We start from the raw sequence: 27,967 nt of genomic DNA, 5'->3' as shown, positions 1-27,967 counted from the left end.
ATTCATTTTGCATATTTCCATTTTCACTCATTTTTGCGAAGCATTCCTTGGTATTCTTCCCAACTTTCACCTTTTTCAATATTTTTTCACTCTTGTTCCCGTCCCAAATTCTGCCAAACCCGCCGTTGTTGGGGGTTGTGAATTAGTACTCCGTCCTGAGACCCGAGACAAGTACTTGGCTTATGATCCAGTGGGTAAAGGAGTCGAGTGGAAAAAATTCTGGTTTCATGTCGGAAACTTTGAATCTCCACTTCCAGAAAGAATTCCTGGTGCCCCCCAAGTCCAAGAAAACTGGTCGAGTAATGGACCTGGTGGCCAGCAAGTTGACTGCATCCTGAGAGCCATTGCTCATATGAAAAATAAAGGAGTTACTGGTGATCATGTAGTCTTTTCCTTTGTAAGCCGTCGGGTCCAGCCTCTCCAGCTTCGAAAACATCCTGCCTTCATATATGAAGGCACACAAGATCCTACCTGGATGTCTCCAGAACCAATGGCTTAGTCTGAAGTAGTCAAAAGATGCTACAAAGTACTCGACAACTTCGACAAGTCTCTGAAGCTTCCAACGCTATTCTGGGCACAAAATCCTCCCGAGAATGCATGGGTATGTGTTTTGAGAAACAATGTCGAGTACTTGTAACTAAAATTTTTGATCTTCTGACAAATTCTTTGCTTCTTTTGCAGAAGAATTATAAGTCTTGGTATTGTATGCCTCCGACTTCAGCAGATGCTGCTTCTAATGGCAGCAAGAAATAGAAAGCAACTCCTGGATCTTTGTTGCAGAGAAAGATTCCTCGTATTGATGCTGGCCAGTAAGAATCCGATATTCTTTTGATTTCATCCTATTTGCCTTAGCTTTCTTATTTCAACTCTTGCTTGGCTTATGATCCAATATCTACCAGCTCATGAAAAAGATCAAATCCAAGACTTTCGTAACTGGGTGCAAAACAGTTCAGAAGGAACTAGTTGATCAGCCCCCGAGTCGCCAGTAATTGGGTTGATTGAGAACCCATCCGCCAGTTTGCCAAATGCAGACATGGCTGGGATATCAACTGAGCCAAATCCTCAAGCTCCCGAACATACTCCTGCAGCCGCTGAGGGTGCTTCCAATGCTGATGGAACCGGCAATAGTGGAGCTCCTGCTGTTCGACTAGTGCCTTTTCAATCTATGCCACAGTCTGTAGTTGGGAAAGGAACTGTTTGATGATCCTTTGTTGTCCATAGACAACGTGAAGAAGCTTGCTGACTATATGCAATGGAGCTTCAAATATACCAAGGTGAGTCTGCTGCTGCTATTTGTCTCCTTCGAGTAGTTGGCGTTGTCTAACCAGTCTTGCCTTATATGTTACAGGATGTTGCCAATCGGTCTTTTCTGAAGTCTCAAGCTTTGTATAAGTCTGTGGATAATCGAAAAACCTTAGAGCAACAGAATGCCATGATTGCCAAACGACTGGATGAATCTCTTGCTACTCCGAACAAGTTGTATGAAGCAAATCGACAGTATCATCTAGAACTTTGCGATACGAAGTGGCAGATTAAGAGCCTTGAAGAAGAAAGATCAAAGCTCCAAGAAAAGAATATAAAGCTTCAAGAGCAGTTATATATTGCTCAAGCTTGTGAGTATTCGATCTTTTGTCTTGATATTGCTTTGTCAATAATAATTACTGAAATATCCTTCTGTCAGGTTCTCCAAATGATCATAGTCGACTAGTAGCAGCAGCTCGAGTCCTTGTGGATATGGTTGATTCTATAGAGGGGTCGTCGAATAGCAAGTCCTTGGTAGAGCGCTTAGTAGAGGCCCCCAAGAAGATCTATGATGTCATGACGGCAATCTCCAAGAATTATCTGACCCACATGATAGGAGTTGTCAAGTCTTACTGTCACAGAACAATCCAAATAATACCGATCAAGTGCACTAATCAATCATTTAACTTAATCCTCCAATATTGCACTCCACAAGTACACCCAGACTGCCTGCTATAACCAGGATCGATTACACGGGAACTCTCGCCAAAAGACGAGCACAGGTGATTACAAGTAACAAAAGTTTTCAAACTTAACTTACAACCAGAGTTAAACAAAAGTCTCCAAATTAATTTACAATAAAGTTTTATAAGCCAGGGTTACCTTTCGTATACAGAGTTCAAACGCAGCGGAAAATACAACCAGTTTGAAAAAAGCTTCAAAATACCCTACGATAGATAATGTCGATGACAAAAGAAGAGCTTCACATCTTGCCCACTGATGTGAGGCTCACCTGTCTGCACTTCACGGAGAAGACAGGACCCACTCGACCGTCCAACCTGGAGGAAGAGGCTGACCAATCCAGGACGCATAGATTTCCTCGAAGTCTTCCGGAATACAGCCTGCTCAGAAGGGTTACAACCAAACTGAGTACTCTAATTCTCAGCAAGGCTTACCCGACTATTGGTATATACTTAGTCGACTCGTAAATATGCAAGGCTTTTGGCTCTGGAGTTCTTTTGCTGAAAAGCCACTAGTATTGGATCCTTACTTTCAATATTTTAGCTCCAATTAGTTTGATAAATAACACTAGATTTGCCTGAACAGCTAATACACACATGGTTGTTCATATTATCTTTTCCAGAACATAACCATACATCCACCTTTCATCTTTCTGTCATTTCAATCCTTACTACAATGCAACGCATTGACTAAGGCTCTCATATCCGCGAGTCACGGCGAATCGATCCGATATAACCTTGCAAGGTGGACCTAACTCACACGCCCAGTGCGACCCCGTCGAGTCACACCACACAACTATTCCCATGATTACCCCGAAGTCTGAATCAAGCCTGCAAACACTCGGATGATGAGCCCCGCACAAAATGATGCAATGCACTACAAACAATGAAAAGCATGGACCAAACTCCAAAAGCGTCTACGGAGCAACCTCACAACTAGGGTTACGATGGAAATGGTTTAGAACTGACGTACAGGCTTTGATTCTAATGCCTTTTAGCCTGAAGTGTTTCCTATCAAGCAAAAGTTACTAAACTCGCTTCGAAGTATTAATTACAACCCTAGAACAACAAGGATCAAATTAACCAGGGGCTTGTTTTGTTGCAAAAACACATGCATGAAAGAATTAATTACCACAATTATAAAAGAAACGAGCCTAGCTAGGAACAAATTAAAAGCAAGCACCTAACTTGCAGATATGATCTAGCAACAAGACAAGAATTTATCAAAATAACATGATTTTGATAAAGCATGCTACACAAATTCCAACATTTATTGACGACCGAAACCATTTATTTTAACCCTAGAAAAGAAATCAAACAATAACAGCTCCACAAACATGCACATAGGCTATGCACCTGAAAAATTTTCAGTGAACTACACATGCAAAGAGTAGACTACTCCATAAATTTCATAATTTTTAGAGTAGCAGAACAATCGGTATTAAATAAATTAGCTTAAACACAACCTAAAATTTTAGCAGGGCAAAAGTGACATTTCACAAGCGTGAGTATTTTTCCTCTAAAGATCTTGATTTAAGAAACCCAAAAAAATTTAGTTTGCATTTTTAGAATTTTTCTGCAATTTATTCGGCATTTACAAAACTTCAACCAAAACCAACAAAAAGAAATAAAAACCACCCTTAACCTCCCCCCACTGACCAACGGGTCCCACCCGGCAGGGAGAGAGAGGGGGCGCTCCCTTACTCTGCTTGCCTGCCCCGGCCATGCACGCCGGCGGCGCGCCTGGCGCGCGCGCGGCGGCCTTGGGCCGGCCGGCCAGCGGAGCAGCGCGGGCGGGCTCGCGCGCAGAGGCCAGCGCGGCCGCGGCCCGCGCAGGGGTGGCACGAGGCGGAGCTAGGCGACGGCAGTGTGCAAGGGCAAGGGCGGTGGCTTACCGCAGCGATGGTGGTGTCCGGGCCGTTCTGGCTGCGGCGGAGCAGGGCGGCCGCGGGAGGGGGCGGCGCGACGCTCAAGGATGCTAGGAGGCCTCGGGGCGCGTGGCGGCGCTGCGCGAACCCGCGCAGCGCGGCCCCGCGTCATGCGCCGGCGGCGAGCAGGGCGCACACGGCGGCGCGGTGATGCTCCGGCGGCGGCGGCGCCAGAACCAAGGGGAAAAGGGGTGGGGAAGGTAGAGGAGAGAGCGGGAAAGTTCACCGCACCCTCGAATCGAACGGAGGTGGACCAGAGGTAGGGGATCGATGGAGGGGCGGAGCTCCGGCGTGGAGCGGCAATGGCGGCCGGTGGCTCAGGGGCCGATTCGGCCGTGGGTTGGCTCGAACGGGCATGAGATGGGGCGAAGGAGGTGGAGGGCGAGGTTGCGTGGCTTGTGGCGCGGGGAATCGAGGCACGGTGGCGAGGGGTGGCCAGAATCGGCACCGGCGGCAGCTCTGCTCGAGCTCAGCTCGACCCGCGCGCGAGGAAGGAGAAAGGGAGGGGAAACGGACACGGCTCCGGGGGAGGGGATAAGGATGGGCGATCGAGCGTGGCGGGCAATGTTCGCCGACGGCCGACGCGTGGCGTCACCGGCGCTGTCGCCGGTCGACGGCATGGGCGCGCGTACGGCGTCACTGGAGAGCACAGTAGCCTAGTTGAACTCATTTGCATTGATTTTGACCAAAGTTTGACAGCCCAAAACTCCAAATTTCATATTGAAACCTGAAATTTGGCCAAAATAGAAGTTGTAGAGGACAAGATGATCTACAACTTTGGTATTGGGCGAAAGTTGATTCGGAGCTTGGATTAAGGAGAAAAACGTGCTCGAACTCGGTTGAATGTAATACACTGGACAACTTGATTAGCACTAAAACCTTGATTAACCCTGATTAGCTACTCAACACGTTATTAGAACCAGAGATTAATCATAGGGTGTTACAGCCTTCCCCCCTTAAAGGAATTTCGTCCCGAGATTCACGCAAGAGGGAACGTATAAAGTGAGAAGGTTCAAAGGTGTAGTACCTGGATAAGTGTTTAAAAAGTCCGGATACTTGGATCTCAGAAATTCCTCCTTCTCCCAAGTAGCTTCATCTTCAGAGTGATTACTCCATTGAACTTTGTAGAATCGATTAGTTGTGCGACGTGTAACTCGATCCTTGCGATCAATAATCTTGATAGGATGCTCAGGATAAGTGAGATCAGACTCTAATTGAATTGAGTCACTATCAATAGCTTCAATTGGAATTCTCAAACACTTCTTCAGTTGTGACACATGGAAAATGTTATGAATTGCCAAAAATTTTGCTGGAAGATTCAACCGGTAAGCTACAGGACCACATCTCTCCACAATTGGGTATGGACCAATGTAGCGGGGAGATAGTTTTCCTTTTACTCCAAATCTTTGCACGCCTTTCCAAGGTGATACTTTTAAGTATACATGGTCACCAACTTTAAAGACGAGTGGATTAGTCCTTCTGTCAGCGTAGCTCATCTGCCGATATTGTGTGATTTTCAAATTTTGCTTTTGGCTCTGGAGTTCTTTTGCTGAAAAGCCACTAGTACTGGATCCTTACTTTCAATATTTTAGCTCCAATTAGTTTGATAAATAACACTAGATTTGCCTGAACAGCTAATACACACATGGTTGTTCATATTATCTTTTCCAGAACATAACCATACATCCACCTTTCATCTTTCTGTCCTTTCAATCCTTACTACGATGCGACGCATTGACCAAGGCTCTCATATCCGCGAGTCACTGCGAATCGATCCGATTTAACCTTGCAAGGTGGACATAACTCACACGCCCAGTGCGACCCCGTCGAGTCACACCATGCAGCTGTTCCCATGATTATCCCGAAGTCTGAATCAAGCCCGCAAACACCCGGATGATGAGCCCCGCACGTGCGAACACCCGGTGAACCTGTGGACGACTTCACCATCTGTCATCCCTACCCAGCACCGCAGGTGGAGACTCAGATTCCGACGCAATTTAGGTAATTAGCTTACCGGTTTCGATATGGTTAGTACTGTTCAATCCTCAGTCAAAGGGCCAACAACGGAACGGTCCTCAATCGACACAGGTGGAGACTCAACTTTCCTTTAACCCATAATCATGTCCAACTTTCCTCCACCCGGTCTCCATTTTCTTTCCTCATTAATTCATTCTCTAGTAACATTTCCAAAAGCAACAAGACCTATATCTCGCGAGTGACAGAAAATCACTCAACTTTTACCGAGTTCCTACTTAGCAAAGCATTTCTAACGACACCTGCATACTAGTAAAAACTCAGAGATACCTAGGGAGAAACATGCATACTAGGGTTCCATACAACTCCTAACAACGTAATGCACAATACTTAAATAATAATATTGAATACTGAAATTAAGGGTTATGCTCCGGGGCTTGCCTTGCAGGTCAGCAGGGTTAGTGGTTTCTTCGGGAGCTTGATCAACGACTTCTCCTGGTTGCGGTTCTTCTGCGGAAGGCTCCTGGACCGGCTCGGCAATCAGCTCGTAGGAGACTTCGGTTTCCGCGTCTATATGATTAAAATATGCCATGCATGAGACTCATGAAATAATGCAATGCACTACACACAATGAAAAGCACGGACCAAACTCCAAAAGCATCTACGGAGCAACCTCACAACTAGGATTACGACGGAAATGGTTTAGAACTGACGTACAGGCTTTGATTCGAATGCCTTTTAGCCTGAAGTGTTTCCTATCAAGCAAAAGTTACTAAACTCCCTTCTTAGTATTAATTACAACCCTAGAACAACATGGATCAAATTAACCAGGGGCTTGTTTTGTTGCAAAAACACATGCATGAAAGAATTAATTACCACAATTATAAAAGAAACGAGCCTAGCTAGGAACAAATTAAAAGCAAGCACCTAACTTGCAGATATGATCTAGCAACAAGACAAGAATTTATCAAAATAACATGATTTTGATAAAGCATGCTACACAAATTCTAACATTTATTGACGACCGAAACCATTTATTTTAACCCTAGAAAAGAAATCAAACAATAATAGCTCCACAAACATGCACATAGGCTATGCACCTGAAAATTTTTCAGTGAACTACACATGCAAAGAGTAGACTACTCCATAAATTTCATAATTTTTAGAGTAGCAAAACAATCGTTATTAAATAAATTAGCTTAAAAACAACCTAAAATTTTAGCAAGGCAAAAGTGACATTTCACAAGCATGATTATTTTTCCTCAAAAGATCTTGATTTAAGAAACCCAACAAAATTTATTTTGCATTTTTAGCATTTTTCTGCAATTTATTAGGCATTTACAAAACTTCAACCAAAACCAACAAAAAGAAATAAAAACCACCCTTAACCTCCCCCACTGACCAACGGGTCCCACCCGGCAAGGAGAGAGAGAGGGTGCGCTCCCCTACTCTACTTGCCTGCCCCGGCCAAGCACGCCGGCGGCGCGCCTGCCGCGCGCGCGGCGGCTGTGGGCCGGCCGGCCAGCGGAGCAGCGCGGGCGAGCTCGCGCGAAGAGGCCAGCGCGGCCGCGGCCCGCGTAGGGGCGGCACGAGGTGGAGCTAGGCGATGGCGGCGCGCAAGGGCAAGGGCGGCGGCTTGCGGCGGCGATGGTGGTGGCCGGGCCGTTCCGACAGTGGCGGAGCAGGGCGGCCGCGGGAGGGGGCAGCGCGACGCTCAAGGATGCCAGGAGGACTCGGGGCGCGCGGCGGCACTGTGCAAGCTCGCGTAGGGTGGCCTCGCGGCATGCGCCGGCGGCGAGCAGGGTGCACACGGCGGCGCGACGATGCTCCGGCGTCGGTGGCGCCAGAACCAAGGGGAAAAGGGATGGGGAAGGTAGAGGAGAGAGCGGGGAAGCTCACCGCACCCTCGAATCGAGCGGAGGTGGACCGGAGGTAGGGGATCGACGGAGGGGGCGGAGCTCCGGCGTGGAGTGGCATTGGCGGCCGGTGGCGTAGGGGCCGATTCAGCCCGGGGTTGGCTCGAACGGGCACGAGATGGGGCGAAGGAGGTGGAGGGCGAGGTTGCGCAGCTTGGGGTGCGGGGAATCGATGCACGGCAGCGAGGGGTGGCCGAAATCGGCACCGTCGGCAGCTCTGCTCGAGCTCAGCTCGACCCGCGCGCGAGGAAGGAGGAAGGGAGGGGGAAAACGGACACGGCTCCGGGGGAGGGGATAAGGACAGGCGCGCGAGCGCGGCGGGCGAGGTTCGCTGACGGCCGACGTGTGGCTTCGCCGGCGCTATTGCCGGTCGACGGCATGGGCGCGCATACATCGTCACTGGAGAGCACAGTAGCCTAGTTGAACTCATTTGCATTGATTTTGACCAAAGTTTGACAGCCCAAAACTCCAAATTTCACATTGAAACCTGAAATTTGGCCAAAATAGAAGTTGTAGAGGACAAGATGATTTACAACTATGGTATTGGGTGAAAATTGATTCGGAGCTTGGATTAAGGAGAAAAACGTGCTCGAACTCGGTTGAATGTAATACACTGGACAACTTGATTAGCACTAAAACCTTGATTAACCCTGATTAGCGACTCAACACGTTATTAGCACCAGAGATTAATCCTAGGGTGTTACACTTACTTGCCTCAGTTCAACTTAGCTCCCATAGCTAAAGGAATAGCTCCCAATTGTTCTGATGAAAAATTCTGGGACTATTGTACAGAATCGGAGGTTATTGCTGAGGAAATTGTAAAGAACTTAGCAGAGTAAACTGCTTATAACAACTCTTGTAATCTTCAGTGAAATTTTGTCATTGTTCGTAGCTTGTATCCTGTTGGTGTGTCTTCAGAAGCATGATCTGATACCATAGGATAAGTGCAAACTACTCGATCAATCAAGTATAATGCTCATATGGTGTAATCTTTAAAGTTGATCAGTTAGGGTGAGTCCCGTCGGACTACCCAAGTAGAAAAAGCTGTAAAGATATCCATAAACTACTCGAGCGAGCGAATAGGGTGTCCTGACCAGGGACTAGAGTAATTTTTAAGATAGATCTGTTAGGATGAACTCCGTCGAGTTATCCAAGATGAAACCATCTTAAAGATATCCAATACCTATTAGAGCTTGCGAATAGGGTGTCTAACTTGTAGACTGGAGTAACTACTAAGATTGACCTATTAGGATGAATCCCGTCGGGTTACCCAAGATGGACAAAATGTAGTAGTATCCATAACATGCTCGAGCGAGCGAGTAGTTTTGCCTTTAAGGCAAGGCTGGAGTTCCTTGTAGTTGACCTGTTAGGATGAACTCCGTCGAGTTACCCAAGATGGACAACTAGTGTAGGTATCCATACACCTTCTCGAACTAGGCGAGTAGGTTGTGCCCTTATATTAAGGACAAGGATATGGCTTGTGTAGTTATCATGATGGAAAACCATGCAAGCTATCCTGAACAGGTGATGCTGCCATATTGAAAAATTGCCTTTAATGTAGTCAATGATCTGATAAAAAATCCTTGCTTTATTAAAAAAAATCAACTGACATCACCATGTTGCTTGGATCAAGGATAGAACTTGCGCAAGTGCTCAATATTCCAGGAATTCGGTACATCATTGCCATCTGTATCTGTGATTCTGTATGATCCTGGTCTTGTAACCTTGGTTACGATGAAAGGACCTTCCCATCTAGAATTTAACTTGTGTAGTCCCGTCTCATCTTGGATCCTTCGTAGTACTAGATCTCCTTATGAGGACATCCTCCACAATTACCCGCTAGCAAAGACGCAACAAAAAAATGGGCCAAGTGGCCCAGTTGTAGTCGGGCGGCGACCGTGTGAGACTCATAATCCCACCTTACTTAGTTTGGGAGGAGGAAGCCACCTTAAAAGGAGAGCCACCCTTCCCCTATTGGACTAGTCTTTTGGGGCGATTGGGCCTTTTTCTGAATGGGTGCGCCGGAGTGCGGTGCTAAGATTGCCGAGGCACAACAAGAGGCCCTTGTGGCGTTGAGGCCGGATTGGTGCGTCGTAATTTGGGATGCCGGTGCTAAGATTGCGGGATTCGGGGAATCCGGATCGGTGTGTCGGGCTTTTTATCCAACCCCACCTGGGCCGGACTCATCATCTCCAATGTTGAAAGATCTTTGCTAAACATTGCGATCATGATAGCGCCTGACTCCTTGAAGATATCTAACCGATTGAGTTAAAGCATTGACTCTGGCCTCTTCGACTGAATCTAACTCAAGTTGTCGAGCTTCATCTACTTCTCCTTCTTGATAGGCTTCTACTCTTGGAGATCTCCACATGATATCTGCAGGTAGTATAGCCTCTGACCCGTAAATGAGGAAAAAAGGAGATTGTCCAGTTGCTTTGCTAGGCTGCGTTCGCATCCCCCAGAGCACATGGGGTAATTCTTGAATCCACTTGCCACCTTTCTTGGTGTTGGCATCGTAGAGTCTTTTCTTCAAGCCGTCGAGTACTAAACCATTGATGCGCTCTACTTGACTGTTTGCCCGAGGATGAGCTTCTAAAGTATATTTGATCTCGATACAGGAGTTGTCACAGAAATCCCAAAAAGATTGTGATGTGAAATTAGAGCCAAGATCCGTAATAATGGTGTGAGGAAAGAAAAATCGGTGGATAATGTCAGAGATGAAATCCACTGCTCTATCGGATGAGATCTTGACAAAGGGCTTGTACTCGATCCACTTGGTAAACTTGTCGACTGCTACCAGCACATGATTGAATCCTCCTAGAGCTACGGTTAATGGTCCAATCATGTCCAGACTCCAACAGGCAAACGGCCATGATGGAGGGATTGTTATCAAATTGTGTGCTGGGACATGAGTCTTTTTACTGAAGAATTGGCAGCCAGGGCATCGTCTGACAAGGTCTTCTGCGTCTGACACTGCTGTTGGCCAGAAAAATCCTGACCTATAGGCCTTGCCGACTAGTGTCCTTGATGCGGCGTGGTTGCCACAAACTCCTTTGTGTATCTCTTTGAGGATGTCTTTGTCTTCTTCAAGGGTAACACACTTCATGAGGATGCCCGAAGCAGAGTGCTTGATAGGTTGTCGCTAACTAGGACGAAACCCTTGCTACGTCTGATGATGCGGGCAGCTTCAGCGCTTTTAGGACCAACATGTGGTGGAAGCTTGAACTCCTTGATGAAGTTGATAAACTGAGTCCGCCAATCTTCTTCAATCATCAGTACTTCTCTGACTGTGGCTGAGGCCTCCGTGTCAGTGGCTTGTTGGCTTTGTACCTTGACTGATGGGTGATGAAGTTTATGGACGAAAACTCCTGGTGGAACAGCTACTCGAGTAGATCCAAGCTTGGAGAGGACGTCGGCTCCCACGTTGTTGTCATGGTCTACGTGGTGGATTTCTAGCCCTGAGAACTTGTTTTTGAGCTTTCTGATTTCTTCAACGTATGCGCCCATTGTATCCTTGTTGATGTCTCATTCTTTATTGACTTGCTGGACGACGAGTAAAGTATCACCGTAAACAAGGAGTCGCTTGATGCCGAGAGAAACTGCTAGTCGAAGGCCGTGTAGCAGTGCCTCATATTCAGCTTCATTGTTGGAGACCTTGAACAAGATTTGGAATACATACTTCAATTGCTCTCCCTTGGGGGAGATGAACAAAACTCCCGCACTGCCTCCATCAAGCTTGAGTGAGCCATCAAAGTACATTACCCAATGCTCTGGAACACTATGAGGTGCTGGAATTTGATTTTCCTGCCATTTAGCTAAGAAGTCGACTAGTGCCTGTGACTTGATTATTGTTCTTGGCTTGAAGTTGATTTCCAAGGCTCCCAGTTCAACTGCCAACTTTGAGATTCGTCCAGTGGCGTCCTGATTGTGGAGTATATCCCCCAATGGGAAGTCAGTTATTACTGAGATCTTGTACTCGTCGAAGTAATGTCGAACAATTTTGGAGGTGATTAGAATTCCGTACAGAAGTTTCTTAATTGATGGATATCTAACCTTTGATTCAGAGAGTACTTCACTGATGAAGTAGACTGGTCTCTGAATGCCGTAAGCGTGGCCTTCCTCTGAGCGTTCGACTACTATCGCCGTGCTGACTACATGAGTAGTCGCCGCGATGTAGAGGAGCAGTTCCTCGCCAGGTAGTGGAGCTGTTAGAATCGGTGGTGACTGGAGATGATGCTTGAGGTTCTCGAGTGCTTCCGCAGCTTCTGTAGTCCACTCGAATTTATCCTGTCGCTTTAGGAGCTTGAAGAAGGGTAAGCCCCGTTCGCCAAGCCTAGACAAGAATCGATTCAGAGCTGCCATGCAGCCTGTAAGCTTCTGGACGTCCTTGATTGTGGCTGGGGCATCCATAGCCATGATGGCGTTGATCTTCTCTGGGTTGGCCTCGATTCCACGGTTGCTGACGATGAATCTGAGTAGTTTACCAGAGGGTACGCCAAAGACGTACTTGGTTGGGTTGAGTTTCAAGCAAAATTTTCGGAGGCTGTTGAAGGTCTCTTCCAAGTCAGTAATGAATTGATCCTGGGTCTTGGTTTTGACAACGACGTCATCAACATAGGCTTCAACATTGCGATGTAGCTGGTCAGTGAAGCACAGCTGTATCGCACGCTGGTAGGTAGCGCCAGCATTCTTCAACCCGAAGGACATGGTCTTGTAGGCGTATGCCCCGTAAGGGATGATGAAGGCCATCTTGATTTGGTCTTCTTCTTTCAGGGCAATCTGATAATACCCTGAGTAGCAGTCGAGGAAGGATAGCAGGACACATCCTGTTGTAGAGTCAATTACTTGATTGATACGTGGTAGCCCGAAAGGATCCTTTGGGCAATGCTTGTTTAGATCTGTGTAATCGACGCACATCCTCCACTCGTTGTTGTTTTTCTTCTGGATGAGCACAGGGTTAGCCAACCATTCAGGATGATAGACTTCCTTGATAAACCCTGCTGCGAGTAGTTTCGCCAGCTCTTTCTTGATGGCTTCTCGCTTGTCCGGTGAAAAACGCCGCAACCATTGCTTTTTTGGTGTAGCTTTAGGATCGACATTCAAGGCATGCTCGATCAACTCCTTGGGCACCCCGGGCATATCCGCTGGTTTTCACGCGAATACATTTCGGTTGGCCCTAAGGAAATTGACGAGCTCGAGTTCCTATTTGACGCCCAGTTCTGCTCCAATGATGGCAGTTTTGGAGTCGTCACCCTCTTGTAGCTGGATCGTCTTGGTGCCCACGTCACCAGTAGGTTTAACCGATGACTGGCTTAGTTTCTTGGAAGGCATTGACTCCTTGAGGGAGAGTTCCTTGGCAGCAGCAAGTATCTCGCTGACAGAACTAGGGACCCGGATTGTGGCAGCATGTTCTATTGCTTCCTTATCGCACTCGAAGGACTTGAGGAGGTCTCCGCGTAATGAAAGTACTCCTGTGTTGCCTGGCATCTTGAGGAGCAGGTAGACATAATGTGGTACTGCCATGAACTTGGCTAGTGCTGGTCTTCCCAAGATAGCATGGTAGGAAGATTCGAAGTCGGCTACTTCGAATTTGATGTACTCTGTCCGGAAGTTCTGTTCTGTACCAAATGTGACTGGGAGAGTAAACGAGCCAATCGGTGTAGTGGAGTTCCCGGGGACAATGCCATAGAATGGTCCTTGCTTGGAGTGAGGAAACTCATGTAGTTGAGGCCCATTTTTGAGAATGTGCTTGCAAAGATCAAGTTGAGCCCACTTCCGCCGTCGATGAGCACTCGAGTAAGCTTGGAGCCTTGGACGGCTGGGTCGAGCGCCAGCGGGAACTTTCCAGGTTCAGAGAAGCTGGTCCATTGATCTTCCCTAGAGAAGGTAATGGGGACCTCGTTGTATTTCAGTGCCTCTGAATTGCTGGTTTGACTAAAAGGATCCCTCTGAGCAGAAGCTTCTGGGCTCACTTGGAGAAGCTGGGATCTCCTCCGAATATGACGTTAACGACGTTTTGTTTCTGTTGGAAACCATCATGGTCTTTCTTATCGTCTTCGTCATCTTTATCCTGTTCTTTCTTAGGATCGACTGCAGGTGCCGACTGGAAGGATTTGCGCAGGATCGTGCACTCCCACATCGAGTGGTTGCTCTTGGGGTGGATTGGACATCTCTTGTTGTGAAGAATCTTGTCGAATTGGTCCTGCGGCTTGTCGCCCTTTTTACCACGCGGGGTGCGATCCATAGTGCTGACAGTGTCATCAGGCTTGCGTTTACGCGCAGGATCGCGCTGGTTGCTAGGCCCTCCACGATCGTTGTGGTGCTTCCCGTTGTTGTCATTGTTACGGCGTGGGAAGCGACTGCGTTCTTGCTCTTCTTCGTCCGCCCAGCATTGCATCATGTCTCGTAGCTCCACTACCGTTTTGGGGCGATTACGCCCAAAGTCACGTTATAGAGACTGGACGGTGATGCCGCTCTGGAAGTAGTCGATGACGTCGTCATCGGCGACGTTGGGGATGGTGGCTCTTGTGTCGAAGAAGCGTTTGACGTAGGATCTGATCGTCTCGCCTTGTTCCTGCTTGCACATGGATAGGGCGTATCGAGTAGCTACTCGATGTAGCGATCCCTGGAAGTTGTCGATGAAGGCCTTCTTGAGGTCATCCCACGAGTGTATGGACTTGCGCGCCAAGCTTTCGAGCCAAGTGAGGGGTGCGGGCTCCAGGGCCATCGGGAAGTAGAGGACCTTGGTGTTGGTGTCTCCCCCTGCAACACTAACAGCGGTCGAGTATAAACGTAACCATTGGGTCAGGTCTTGCTTACAATCGTACTTTTGGATGTTTGTGGGCTTGAAATCCTTCAGGTACTCGGCGTTGTCGAAGACTCTGCTAAGGGCTTGGAAGCGGTCGGAGTTGTTTGCAAGCTGCGATCTGCATCTTGCGTTGATAATATCACGTGCATCCACTATGGAATCGGCTACTTCCTACCTGTTGTGCCCACGGTTGTTGTTGTTGCGATTTGGCTGAGACCCAGGAGCTTGGTTTGCTGGTGGTTGGCCAACCCTGGGTCGATGGTTACTTGCAACTTCCTGATCCTCTTGGTTTCTTTGATTTTGCTGCTCCAACTGTTGTTGGCGATGATGGCCTCCAGGAGTGCGACTTGCTTGAGGTATGACTGTTGCGGTGGCCCTCGACCGTGTGCCATGGAGTGAGGACAATGGGTTTTGTCTCTCAAGTTGTTCAACTATGTTCTTGGCAAGGTGTATGACACGCTCCATCTCCGAGTTTTGAGGCATCTGCATGAGTCGCAGGGTTGCTTCTGTCATCGCGGCAATTAGTGTTCTGAAGACAGGGTCTGCGACATTGTTGAATTCGTTGTTGAGGTTGCGCGGAGAAAGACGAGCACGTTCGGCCGCATGAACCTTGCGCTCCTCTTTACGTCGATTTCTTGCCCTGCGGGCTGTGCGAGTAGCTTCATCTTCATCTTGTGGAACGTCTTAGGTCAGATTGTCTGCTGAAATCTAATCCAAGGCTTCGTTTGGATTATGCTGACTAGCTTCAGGTTGTTGGATGATCACTGGAACCAAACGTTCGGGAGAGAAGCTTTCCAGGTCTGAGTCATAATCAGCTAGGACGGTCTCTCCGAACCCAGTTTCCTTCTCGGTTGTGAGGGGAGTACCGTGTTGGAACGGAAGGTCATCAATACTGGCAACTTCCTGAAGGTCGTCGAGTAGTTCCGCGAGGGCATGGCTTTGGCAAGATTTGAGTTGCATCTTTGCTAGCACATTGGTGATGAAATTCAGGCTGTCTTGAGGTGACTCGACTGGATCTAGGTATACTTCGAAAACGGGTGCCTCCCGGCTAGCGGTGACGGAGTGGTTTTCGACGTGGAGTAGATGATCCAAGCTATTTTCATAGATGGATCTGATCATCTGTCTGTAAGTAGATGATGAATTGCACAGACCGAAGATGGGTCGAGCAAGAAGAGTCCCAGCCCGAGTTGGTTTCGGTTTGGGGTTAGTCTGAGTCTGAGTAAAACTCGAGTTATCTTCGAGTTTTGCCTCGATCTCCTTGGCGAGGTCGGGAAGCAACTTGATGCCGTGATTGTCAAATTCGGCAAGTTTGTTGGAGTCTTCCGACCTGATAATCTTCAGTGCAGGTGAGTTGGTTAGGTGGCTGTCGAAGCCGCCCGAACCGTTGGCGACGCAGACCCACGAGCCGAAGACAAAGGTGGCACCTTGAGTGGGCGCCATGGTGCTGAAAGCAAAGGTGGCCATCAAACTCGCCGATGAACTCGCTGAATCCCCTACCTGGCACGCCAGCTGTCGGTGTTTACCACCAAGCCTGCTCAGGGATGTCCTTAGCAGTAGGGTTTGTAGGTAGGGAGCGACGGCTCTGGAACTCGACGGTGCAAGGAACACAAAGATTTAGACTGGTTCGGGCCGCGAGTTGCGTAATACCCTACGTCCTGTGTGGTGGCTTGTATTGCCTTAGGTGTTGATGTGTTTTGAGGGGGTACCTGCCCACCCTTATATATCTGGGGGGACAGGTTTACATAGAAAGTCCTAGCTGAGTACAGTTGGAGTCCTACTACAGCACGATCGGGTAGTTTTCTTTGTACTGCAGCTAGTCCTACGCCTATTCGGGTAGTTACAAGAAAGGTAAGGTACATCCATGAGCTATCCCTTTCTCTAGAACATTCTATGCCTATAAGCAGTCCCGCTGCCCCGGGTCTGACAGTGGAGGTTGGTAGGCAGCGGGGGACGGCTCGAGGAATGAGCTGGAGCACCACGGAGATTGGAGAAGACCCGCGACATCGCTGGAGGCGAAGGACTATGAGCTCCATGGCGTACTGCGTGGAGCCAGCATGCGAGAGCTGCCACCTAGTGAGGCGAACTAGGTGGAGATGATTTCGTCTGCGGGCAAGGACGACGCGAAGGCCTCTCGTAGTCCTGCCTGTGTACACCTCTATTGGCAGTGCGTAGGATCAATGCCACGTACCTATGGCCGCCAGCGAGGTGCGGAAGCCACGCGGCCTGCAAGGACGCGCCGAGTGCCGGATGGACTCCTTTTCTTCCAGGGAGATGGATGTACATATGTAGGGATGTAAAGGTATCTAGAAGAAATCTAAAGAAAATGTCCAAGTCTACTGACATTGCCGAGGCGAACTACCTAGCTACTATCTGGTCTTATAGATGCTTTAATCCTCTGGACATAATAATTGACGGACGTGTAATAATGTGTGGTATGATTCTCCCTTTGTGGACCAATGGTGGTCAACCCTGGATAATGAGTGATTGACAACATTGTGTGAATTTGACATCTCTTGGCTCATGATGTGTAGTTGCAGGATGTGATGTGGCGGCTGACGAATGCGGTGAAGGTCAAGAGAAAGGTTCGTGCCGATGAACCAAGGACGGTGAAATTGGAACGCAAGTAGGCGTGGGCTGAGGGATCCAAGGAGTCCAGACGGAGTCACAGATGATCCACGTGGTGCACTGAAGAGCAAGAGTACATGGACGGATGAAGACATCGTCGGTCAAGTTAAGCGGGACGGAGGTATCAGAGGCTTGGCGGAAACTGGATACATGTTGACATCGAGAAGGTCGCGTGGCTACCAAGCGAGATGGACAGTTTGGGTGGTTTGGACCTCAAAACCACCGTGCAAGCAGGTTTCCCTGTTTGGGCCTCAAAACTAGGGGCACATCTAGTACGGGTGGACTGTGGAGGCAGAGGACACATGACGCCATTGGGAAGCTTTTATCAAGGCGAAGCAAAGTCGTGAAGGAGGCGTGTCCCTTCGATGCTTCTACAAAAAGTTGGACCGTTTTGCCCCTGCGGGCGTGCATCGTAGTTATTCGCGTAGGGGTATTTATGTCTTTTGCCGAGGACCTTATATAAATAAGTCATGGCTAGTTGAAGGGCATCTCTCTATCCCTATTTTATTTTTCTCTCTAGTTTTCTACTTTTGGATTAGAGTTTGTGGTGATTTTGTTGGGAATAGAGGCCCTAACCTCCTCATGTCCTTCAAGCTTGAAGATTCGTATTCTTACTATGTGATTTTTCATTCCCGAGTGTTTTTCTTTCTTTTCATTTTCAGGTGGATTTGGGTTGAATTTTCATTCTCCACGTTTAGCTCCAAATCTCATAAAATGTTGTTGGGGGGGGGGGGGGGTTGCTAGGATCCTTGTGAGCATTTTTTTTGTGTGATCCCCAATCAAATCCCTCACAGATTTTTCGTGTGATTTGGTTTTTCTTCCGATTCGTGATGGTTAATGGATCTTTTTGTGATCTTTTCCTAGATCTGTTAGGCCGTGTGGTTGCGCTTCTTTGGCTGAAAATTCATTTGAGTTTGTTAAGTTTTGAGGCAATTATTTCAGTTTGAAATTTTTGTTTTTGGCTCTTGCTTTTTCTTCCCTCTTCTCTGTTCTTGCAGACTGCGCGACGCGTGTGGCCCAGCTTGGAGCCAGCGGAGCAGCCCAATTTCTGGCGCACACAGCACAGCTCAAGGAACCGGAGGGGCGGGGTGCGCATTCGGGTAACCCAAAAATTTCGGGTTGGGTTTTTCGGGTTTTGGAAATTTCGGATTTTGAAAATTATAGACCGAAATATTGAAAACCCGACATTTCGGGTACCCGAAAATTCGGGTTCGGGTAACCTCGAACTACCCGATCGGCTAGAACGAAGACTTCACTAGCGGGGGCAGGGGCGTCGACGGCGCAGCACGGAGACCGGCGGGGGCGTCGGTGGCGCAGCGGGGGCAGGGGCGCTGATGGCCTGGTGCGGAGACTGGCGATGGCGGGGCATCCACGGCGCAGCAGCGCTAACTTCACCGGCGGGGCTGGGGGCGGGGCGTCGGAGGGGGGGGCAGGGGCACGGAGGCGAGTGGAGACGGGCGAGGACTTCGGCGGTGGCGGGCGACCGTCTCGACTGCATTGGTGGCCGGCGGGAATGCGAGTTTGGGTGGGGCTTCGGCCGGTCGGGGGGCTAGGTCGTGAGGACCGCGGTCAGGCGGCGGCGCCCGATGCTTGCTCCAGGCCTGCGTGACTGGGGGTGCTGGGGGTAGGGTTAGCACTTAGATGTGGGAACGATGGGCTGGATGGGCTGGATGACAAGGAAAGGTGGCTAGGTGGGCTGGGCTGATTGAAAATTAGTTGGATTGGGCTGCTGTTCAGGTTTTCCGGGTAGTTCGGGTACCGTGATTTGAAACTCGAATTACCCGTAATAATTTCGGGTACTGTGAGTTGGAACCCGAATTAGGGTTCGGGTTCGGGCTCGGGTTTTTCGGGTACGGGTTTGGGTTTTTCGGGTTCAGACTTCGGGTTTCGGGTAATCTGCCCATCCCTACGTGTACCCATCGATGTCAGCTGACACCGACAGTGGGCTACAAAAGCGGTAGTAAGTTACTATTTTGCACTATTCACCAAAGGAACTGACACCTGTGTCAAGTAGAACCGACAACGGTGGCTCCATCGGCTGGCTCCGCCTAGCGCTACCAAGCGGCGGCCCAGCGTGCTCAGCCCAAGCGCGTGGGAGCACCCGCGACCCAGCTCCCAGGCGTAGGCACAAGGCCCAGGCGGGGCAGCAGCCTGTGGGCTGGCTCTAGGCGACGCAGGCCCAAGTCAGGCGCGGCAAGGGCAGCCCTAGCTGCGGGGTAGCAGCCCATTCAAGCCATATGTTTGTTTTTTTAGTCCTTGCTCTAGCTATTTTATTCATTGCTCTTTTGTTTTAATTTGTTAAGTAGTAGCTGGGTTATTCCTTCGAGTTCTTATTGGATCACGTCATCAAATTTTTGTTCTGCCATCGGAGTCAAATCGGATGGAGTTTAGAACTGCAACATGCAATGCAAACATCAGCCGCCCGTCTCACCAACCCCACCCTCCAGATGCCTCCATCCGTTTGTACAGCCATTGCTCCACAATCTCCATTCAAGCACTCTCGCAACGTTTCGCGACCAGTCAGGCGAGGGCGAGGGCGAGGGCGAGGGCGAGTGGAGCGACTCGTCTCGTCGTTCCCAGCGGTGGCGCGACCGTGCATGCAAGCGGCTCGTCCGTTGTTCCCGGTTCCCCACCGGCCCTCCTTTTTCTGGTGGCACCATGTAGCACAGCAGCAGCGGCTGTGAGGAGAAGAGTCATGCGGTAAGGGCACGACGCGAGGAGCAGGATAAATGCTGGACGACGGTGCAGGGCTGCAGGCGAGTGGCTCGCCTCGTCGTTCACAGCTGGCACTCTCTTTCCAGCGGCTGTGAGCAGGAAGGAATGTGGCAAGGGCACGACGTGCGGAGCACGATAAACGGTAGCCCGTGCAGCGCCTGCAGTGGTTTCCTGATTTGTTGCGCTCACACACGGAGGAGCTCTAGCCAGCGCGACCTCCGGCATGGCTACCAGGAGATAGTTCTGCTTCTCTCCGTGTTTCAGTATACCGCCATGGTGCCGGAGAATTAAGGCGTGAAGCAGCTACGGCGGCGGCGCAGCGCTGACAGAGACCCGAGGGCCCTTAGGATAGTAGCGATTGAGGCAAGGCTTGGGGCGTCACCATTCTGATAGTAGCTGCTCACCAAGTGCTCGATCAAATTTCTGAGAACAGATCTTAACTATCGAGCTCTTGGAATTACTAACATGAACACTATTGTTTTGATGCCTTTCCTCTTTGCAGGCATTCCGTATGCTGCTCTAAGAAGCAACGCCTAAGCAAAAGCAACTGGGCACTACCCAATCCGCCAATCCTCTCTTTTGCTAGTTGTTGATGCATGTTAACACTTGTGCATTCAAGTAAGTTTCCAAGCAAATTTGTAGAAAAGCAATGACAGATCTTAAAATTCCAAATCTTGTCATGTAGCTTTACTATGTACCACTCTCCAATCTGAAATTACCAACCTGAACGTATTTAACCGTGAAATAAAACAAGTTATAGAAGAAAATAAATGCTAAAGTCACTTATATTGAACATTGTTTTACCTATTTTCTCCAGGTTATGAGGAATCCTAAAAATACATTGAGCCTGTTCGGCTGGAATTAATTGGCCGGAGTGGATGTACGCAGCCAGCCAGCCATCCGTAGCAAGCGCCAGCCACGGTGGCGGCTAGGGGCGCTGCGAGATGGGGAGAGGGGGCGTGGCAAGTGGATGGGCTATCCCGCCGCTCGGCTAGAGCTGGGGTCCAGGCAGAATCTGCTCCAACCCATCCTATTAATTCCGGCCAAATAGGCTCATTATTACACACACAAAATTATTTTTAACTGAACTATCAAGATAGGCTTTTGCTCATATAAACCTTTTGCCTACTTCAGAACTTTGCAGTTGACTAGATTACTACCAAGCAGTTAGAACAACAGTGGATCATGCTCACTACATATGGACTTAGCATATAATAGGCTGAGCAGGAGTTTTATTTAGAAGGAAAATGTATTGACCTTAGCGCATTACACCGGTCCTTTCACAAACAAGACCCCAAATAAAAGGAAAATTACAAAGAAGTCCAAAGCTCCTGTTCATCTTCCTCGAAGCCTTCAGAGATCCGTTCGTCACCGCCGCCGAAGCCGCTTCCCAATCGTCGTCAGGCACCAGAGCCAATCTCCACAAGGTGAAGGCCGCAGATGAGGGCTTACTTCTAGGCGAATCAGCCGAGTACACTGCCTCACAGGCGCATCGGCCAACTCCCGTACCCACGACGCATCCTTCGATTCCACCGCCGGCAACCCAAGCAAAGCTCAGATTTTTACCAAAGATCATCTTCCTTGAGATTAACAGGGTCAACAACATCATCACTTGAAGAAGACGACGATGCGCCGGCCCTTGACTCCTGGACAGGTCTCCCCAGCCTCTCCGTTGACGTCGGAGTAGATCGCCATCGGAGAACGGAAGAGGCTGAGAGAAATTATTCCGCTGCGCTGCCGTCGCTTCTGCATCTCCGGCGTCGCCAGGAAAAGCAAGCCGCAGAGGAGCCACACTCCTCCAGCAAAATCTAACTCCACCATCAAATATCGACGGCGAGCAAACCCTATACCTAGGTGGACTCGACTAAGACCCTACAAAGACAGGCGATCTGTTGAAGAGACGGGCCCCACTCCTCGTCACCACCAGCAGCGAGGCCAGAGGCGAGGGAACGGGGGCCGCAAACGGTGGCGGCGGCGGCGGCGCCCCTCGGCTCCTTTCTTTCGCGAGAGGAAAGAATAAAGGCGTGCTGAGACGGCGATGGGTGGATCGTTGATCTAGGCTGAGCAGGAGCTTAGTATCTATTTATCGCACACTAATTACTCTTTTACTGTGTGCATCTTCTATCCTACCGTAAACTGAATGTGCTATAACTCCTAACTAATCTATGAATCTGCAACATATACATCAGGAATATAATTTTGATCTAGAGATATCAAATATACTATCCTGCTATTGTAGAAATTTCAAATGCTCTTTGGTTTCCTCTTATGTAGCGAATAGGTTCCTGATAAGTAACCATTGATAATTTGTTGTGCTATCACTTTCTCAATTGTGTACGGGTCCTGTTTCAAACTGAAATAATTGCAATAACAAGGTCAATAGTAAAAACCCCCAAATCTCCATACTTAATTCTATATTGCCTTGCTATTTCCTCGAAAAATCTAATGATGAAGGCATGTCCTAGGCTTATCAATCTAGATCTTTCATCACAAACCTTTGCAAGAAACCGAAGATCGGATTACACATTCGCACCTTGTTGAAGGCGTCATCCGTCCCCCTTATTCCCTCCTCTCCGGCAAGTTTTCTGGGTTAAAGCCTTGACCTTCTGGTCTGGCAACGGTGGCGCCAGTGGCGTCACTTCTTCCCTGGAGCCTTTGCTGTCAGTTCTCTGCCGGCTTTGGGGCTATGGGGTGCCTACCCTACCCACCTTGTTCAAGCGTCGTGGAGGTTGCCACTTTCACCTGATCTTCCGATCCTACCTTCGCTTCATCTTCCTCGCCATCACTTTTGGTTGCTCAGATCGCTTCAGTCTGGCGGATGCTTTGCTGCCCTGCTGGTTGAAGTTTGTTTAGGTGGATGCTTTGCTATTTCTACTTTGTTTGGACGGATGCTTTGCCGTTGAAGTTTGATTTGGTCGTGTCTTCTGGTGTATGCTTTGCCACCTCTCTTGGTTTGGGCGGATGCTTTGCCGCCATGGTTCTTCTTCACCTTGGTGGATGCTTTGCCGCTGGGGATCTTGGTGCTGCGATAGAGATTGTGCAACCATAGTGTATTGTGTTTCTTTTTGTAGGTTCGGTCATAGCAGTGGTGTGGTTTTCTTTGGTCTGTGGGTTGAGCGTGTTGCCCTCGCCGTGTTTCTTGCTGCTGTCTGTGTTGTCGTTGTTTATTCTCGCTTGTGTGTGCGTTTTTTCAATGTTTCTCTATTTTTAGTCCTTTGTGCTCTTATGTTGGTCAATCTCTATTTGACCGCATCAAGATTGTGTCTGTAACTGTTTTCTTTGTAATGAAAAACGTGCTCAGGCACAGTCGCGAAAAAAACACATTCTCACCTGAAAAACTGCAAAGCCAGCCAATTGTCCATGGTAAGCAGCTGATCCTTACGAACCTGCATGATTAACGAATAGTTCTTTCTCGGTATTTTCTAACAAGCCAAATTTTAATGAAATCATTACCATCGACCGATATGTACGTGGGCGCACATACGGTATTCACGCTAGCTTAGCAAAGGCCCGTTGCCGCGGGTTGTTTCTAGTCTAGTCTTTATGAATTCGTTGCATGGTTAGGTAGCTAGTTTTAATTAGCTTTTGTTCTTACCTTTTCAAGTTAATTTGTCCATGCTTAGTTAGGGTGCTTTATAGGTAGTTTAGCTTCCTTTTTGGTGTAAATCTTTCTTCGCTGTGCTTTCCGTGTTGCTTCCGCCTTGTGTTCAGGATTCCTAATCGTTACTAGGATAAACATGTCACCAGTTGACTCAAGTTATATTGGCGATTAGAAGAGAAGTGTTTTAGGCTGTGAATTAGAGTCAGCTTTTTGAAGAGAATTTTTGAAGGCTCCCATTTGCCCCCTTCTGGTTGCCATTTTCCGTCCCACACCCTCGACGAGGGGGTTGAAGCTGGATACTCTTTGCATTATCTAAAAACAAAGTTAAGTATGTGTTATTTATTTTTTTTTCTACTTCTCGCGGTATCTGTTCCTATTGTACTCTTTCTGGTTCAGGTTTTCCTGATCGTGTATGTGTATGTAATCTTGTCCTTATTAAGAAAGTGTCCTAGGGCGTGTTCTGTCAAAATGTATTACATCAGTGCTCATGCGAGGTTTGAAGCACAAACAAGAGGTCGTAGTACAATTGTACAAACAGTCTCAAAAGGGATTTGAAGCGTCGACAGACAGATACAATGCGATGCAGTAAACTGCGAAGCAATTTCAGCTTACATCTAGATCAGTGACAATTTCAGCTTACTTGTTCTTCGCAAGAGGCGGGATGCTCTGCTCGTTCCTGAAGTAGTCGTCAGGGTCGATCTTGCCCTTGGCCAGAGCGAGCCTCTTGTAGTTTCCCTTGAAGTACTTCTCGCCCCAGACCTTGCCGGCCTCGTAGCTGCTGACGTTTCCCACGACGACGTTCCTCCCCAGGTCGAGGTCCCTGTAGTTGAAGTAGGCCTCCCTCGGGTTCTTGCTCACGTGCGGCGCCATGAACGCGTAGAAGTCCCTGATCCACCTCACGTTCGGCTCCCCGTCGTTGCCGGCGGCCCAGAAGTTCATGTACTGGATGTTGTACAGCACGCCGCCGCGGTGCGGGAAAGGCGTCGCCGCCTCCGGCACGGCGCTGATTTCGCCGCCGTAGGGGTCCAGGATCATGAGCCCCGAGTTAGGCCTGTCGAGCCAGGTGAAGATCTCCGCCCACACGTCCCTGCCGATGGGCTGCCGGACGTAGTCGGACGTCGCCTTGTTGGATGTGTCCATGAGGGTGGTCCGGTTCAGCAGGTCCGTCACGGGGACGGGCTTGCCGCTGCCCACGTAGATGTAGAGCACGGACTCGGCCCAGCTCATCTCCCGGCAGTGCGAGCGGTTCATCCTGAGCTCCGGGAAGCGGCCACGCATCACCGGGAGGAGCGCGTCGCACGTGCCGAGGTACAGGGACTGGAAGGTGGCCACCCCGTTCGTGACCACCACCCTGATGAACAGGTCATCCGGGAGGGCCGGGCCGATCTCCTGCCACTTGGTCAGGACGTCGACGGCGCCGTCGTTGACGGACACAGGGACGATGAACGTCGTGACCTTCGGTGGGACGGGAACGAGCCTCACCCGCCACGACAGCACGATGCCGAAGCTCTCGCCCCCGCCGCCGCGGATGGCCCAGAAGACCTCACGCCCCATGGCCTTCTTGTCCAGGAACCTACCCTGGGCGTCGACCAGCACAGCGTCGATGACGTGGTCGACAGCGATGCCGTACTTGCGCTGCAGCAGGCCGAAGCCACCGCCGCTGAAGTGGCCGCCAATGCCGATGGTCGGGCACAGGCCGGCCGGGAAGGCCAGCCGGTCGCCGCTCGCCTTCGCGACGGCGTGGTACAGCTCGCCGACCGTGGCGCCGGAGTCCACCCACGCGGTGGCGCTGGCCCGGTTCACGCGCACGGAGCGGAGGTTGGCGAGGTCGACCACGGCGAACGCCTCGGGTTGGACGGACCGGAAAGAGAGGCCCTCGTAGTCGTGCCCTCCGCTGCGCACCCGCACGCGGACGCCGTGGCGGCGGCCGCAGAGCACAGCGGCCTGGACGTGGGAGGCGTTGATGGGCGTGACGATGCAGAGCGGGCGTACCGTGCCGGGGGTGAGGAACTTCGGGTTCCGGATGGACGACACCAGGACGGAGCTGAAGGAAGGCGAGCCGGGGGTGAACAGGAGCTGGCTCGGCACGGATGCCGAGAGGCACCGGAGGAAGTCGCCGGCGGCGGCCCAGGACGGGGCGGGGGCGTAAAAACACACGAGGCAAACGGCGAGCACCAATGCTCGGAGTCGGAGCACGGCCATTTTTGCTGCTCTGATCTTGCACGATGTGCTTTGTGATGTTGTGGGCTCTAGAGCTAGTGAGCTCCTCTGCGTCCATTTAAAGCCAAAGTAGCGCATCAGTTCCAGCTAGGATTTGCAGTACAATATTGTTGCCTACCTAGGAATACGGAGCGCACGTTGCAGAAGCATCTGAGCACGTATGGAAATGGAGAAGTCGCGGCACGAAGGAAAGCCATTTGAGCTGGAGGGTCTCAGAAAATGGTACACCGCCTGACAGGTCAACGAAGCGCGGCGTGCTATATATATTGATTTAGGACATAGTCTACTTCTAACATACTCTACAGTGTTTCATAAAAAAATATTCTACGTCCATCTGATTGGACAATAATTAAATAGGGTAAAAGTGATCGGATCGTGTGCTCTAATCTAAGAGGAGGGGGTGAATTAGGCAACTTAAAATTTTAACATATGGCTCCAACTAAATTGCACATTATTAAATTAAAATATACTATAAATATGTGCAACTACGGTTATTCTAGTGTGAAACCCCTATCCCAAAAGAGTTTAGCAACCTATAGCTTTTCCTATCAAAATACTACTCTATGAAAGTAAAGGTACATAAAGAAAATAGTATAAAATGCGGAAACGTAAAGAGTGGGATAAGAGAAAGCAAACTCTTGATACGGGTGTTTATCCCGTGGTTCGGTTAACCACAAAGTCACACCTACATTCACGTTGTTGAAGCACTCACTAAGAGTATCGCTTCTCGGCAATCAAGTCTCTTCCGTGATCAAAATCACGGTCACCTTGATCCCGATTTCCACTAAGGAGCTCCTCCACAAAGGATGGTGGTCTCCACGTCCCCCCGCACAAGGTCATTCACGCCGCTCCACACCAAGTCGGAGGGTCGTGACGTTGCCGGTGAGCCTCAAAGCTCCAAGGGTCCGACGCACAAACATATCTTGTTGGTTCACTAAAGAACCACAGCACAAAAGCTTAAAGACTTGCTCTCTCACTCTCTAAAGAGCTAACCTAGCACTAACACTCTCAAATGTGTGCTAAAGACTAAAGATATGATCACTAAGCTCTTGGATGGCTTGGAGTGTTCTTGAATGTTGGTGTGATGTCTCTGAACTCCAGCAACCTTAAAATGTCCGGGGGATGGTATATATATAGCCCACCAAGTCCATAGAGTCATTTGTAGCTGTTGGACCTTTTCTGCGCAGGGCACCGGTTAGAGCAGTGGTGGGGCACCGGTGTATCCGGTCACTCACGGCCTGCAACTATCTGTTGGCCTTATGACACTGCATTCCAAAAGCCACCGGTTAGACCGGTGCGTTGCACCAGTGATGCACCAGTTCAACCAGTTCTGAACCTTTTCTCCTCAGCTTCCGCGATATTGCACCGGTGCATTGCTCCGGTGAGGCACCGGTGTAACCGGTCCTAAACCATTTGTTCTCCATTGCTTGACATCGTCTCTGAGTGATGGTATGGTGCTTGCACCGAAACCTCAATCTTGACATCACCGGTGTATCCGGTGCCACTTGACTTTCTCCACGTGGCCTGAGCATAGCAAGGCCTATTGCACCGGAGATAGAGCACCGGTGTATCCGAAGCCTACCGGTTAGACCGGTTCAACCGGTGCTACTGTTTTCTGCTTTTTCACTATGGTTTGGCGTCTTAGTGGTGGATTGGACACATCTCAACGGTGAATTGGACATCATCCATGGAACCTAAAAATCATATAAATGTGATCTCACAAACTTGTTAGTCCCATTGATTATGTTGTCACACAATCACCAAAATCACAAACAATGGTCTAATGGGGCCATGTTCCTTACAATCTCTCCCTTTTTTGGTGATTGATGACAACACAATCAAAGCAAGCATAAATTTTGCAAAAATTGAAAAATTAAATCACTTACACTTGCTTGGATGCTTACCACCATCCAATGTCAACTTGGCCTCCCCCTAAATCCATCATCCCATTTGTTCCCCCCCCCTTTGTCAAAGCTACTCACACTTTTTATCCATACTTTTTTTGCTTTGACCTAAACTTCTCCCCCTTTGGAATCAAATCACCTAAAAAGGCCTTGCAAGACAATAGAACTCAAAGGAAAAGTTAATAGCCTAGGGAGTTAGTCCCATGAATCATGATCCAATTGTATTATATCAATGAAGATCCCAATTGAGCAATTACTAAGAGGATCACAAAATCATAAAACTAGCATGACATG

At 49.2% G+C, this 27,967-nt stretch overlaps 1 protein-coding gene across 1 annotated transcript; it reads right to left on the bottom strand.

The window, feature by feature from the left end:
* Positions 1-24,000: 24,000 nt before the first annotated feature.
* LOC120670366 (berberine bridge enzyme-like Cyn d 4) lies at positions 24,001-25,780 on the bottom strand. Its single transcript, XM_039950446.1, has one exon. The coding sequence runs from the start codon at positions 25,749-25,751 to the stop codon at positions 24,186-24,188; it is 1,566 nt and encodes a 521-aa protein (XP_039806380.1). The 5' UTR covers positions 25,752-25,780; the 3' UTR covers positions 24,001-24,185.
* Positions 25,781-27,967: the final 2,187 nt, after the last annotated feature.

The sequence above is a fragment of the Panicum virgatum genome, chromosome 4N (assembly GCF_016808335.1).
Source record: "Panicum virgatum strain AP13 chromosome 4N, P.virgatum_v5, whole genome shotgun sequence".
NCBI lineage: Eukaryota > Viridiplantae > Streptophyta > Magnoliopsida > Poales > Poaceae > Panicum > Panicum virgatum.
This window is presented reverse-complemented; position numbering and strand designations above follow the sequence as displayed.

Coding starts and splice junctions, on each gene's coding strand:
- LOC120670366 (XM_039950446.1), bottom strand. CDS start 25,751: ATGGCCGTGCTCCGACTCCGAGCATTGGTGCTCGCCGTTTGCCTCGTG.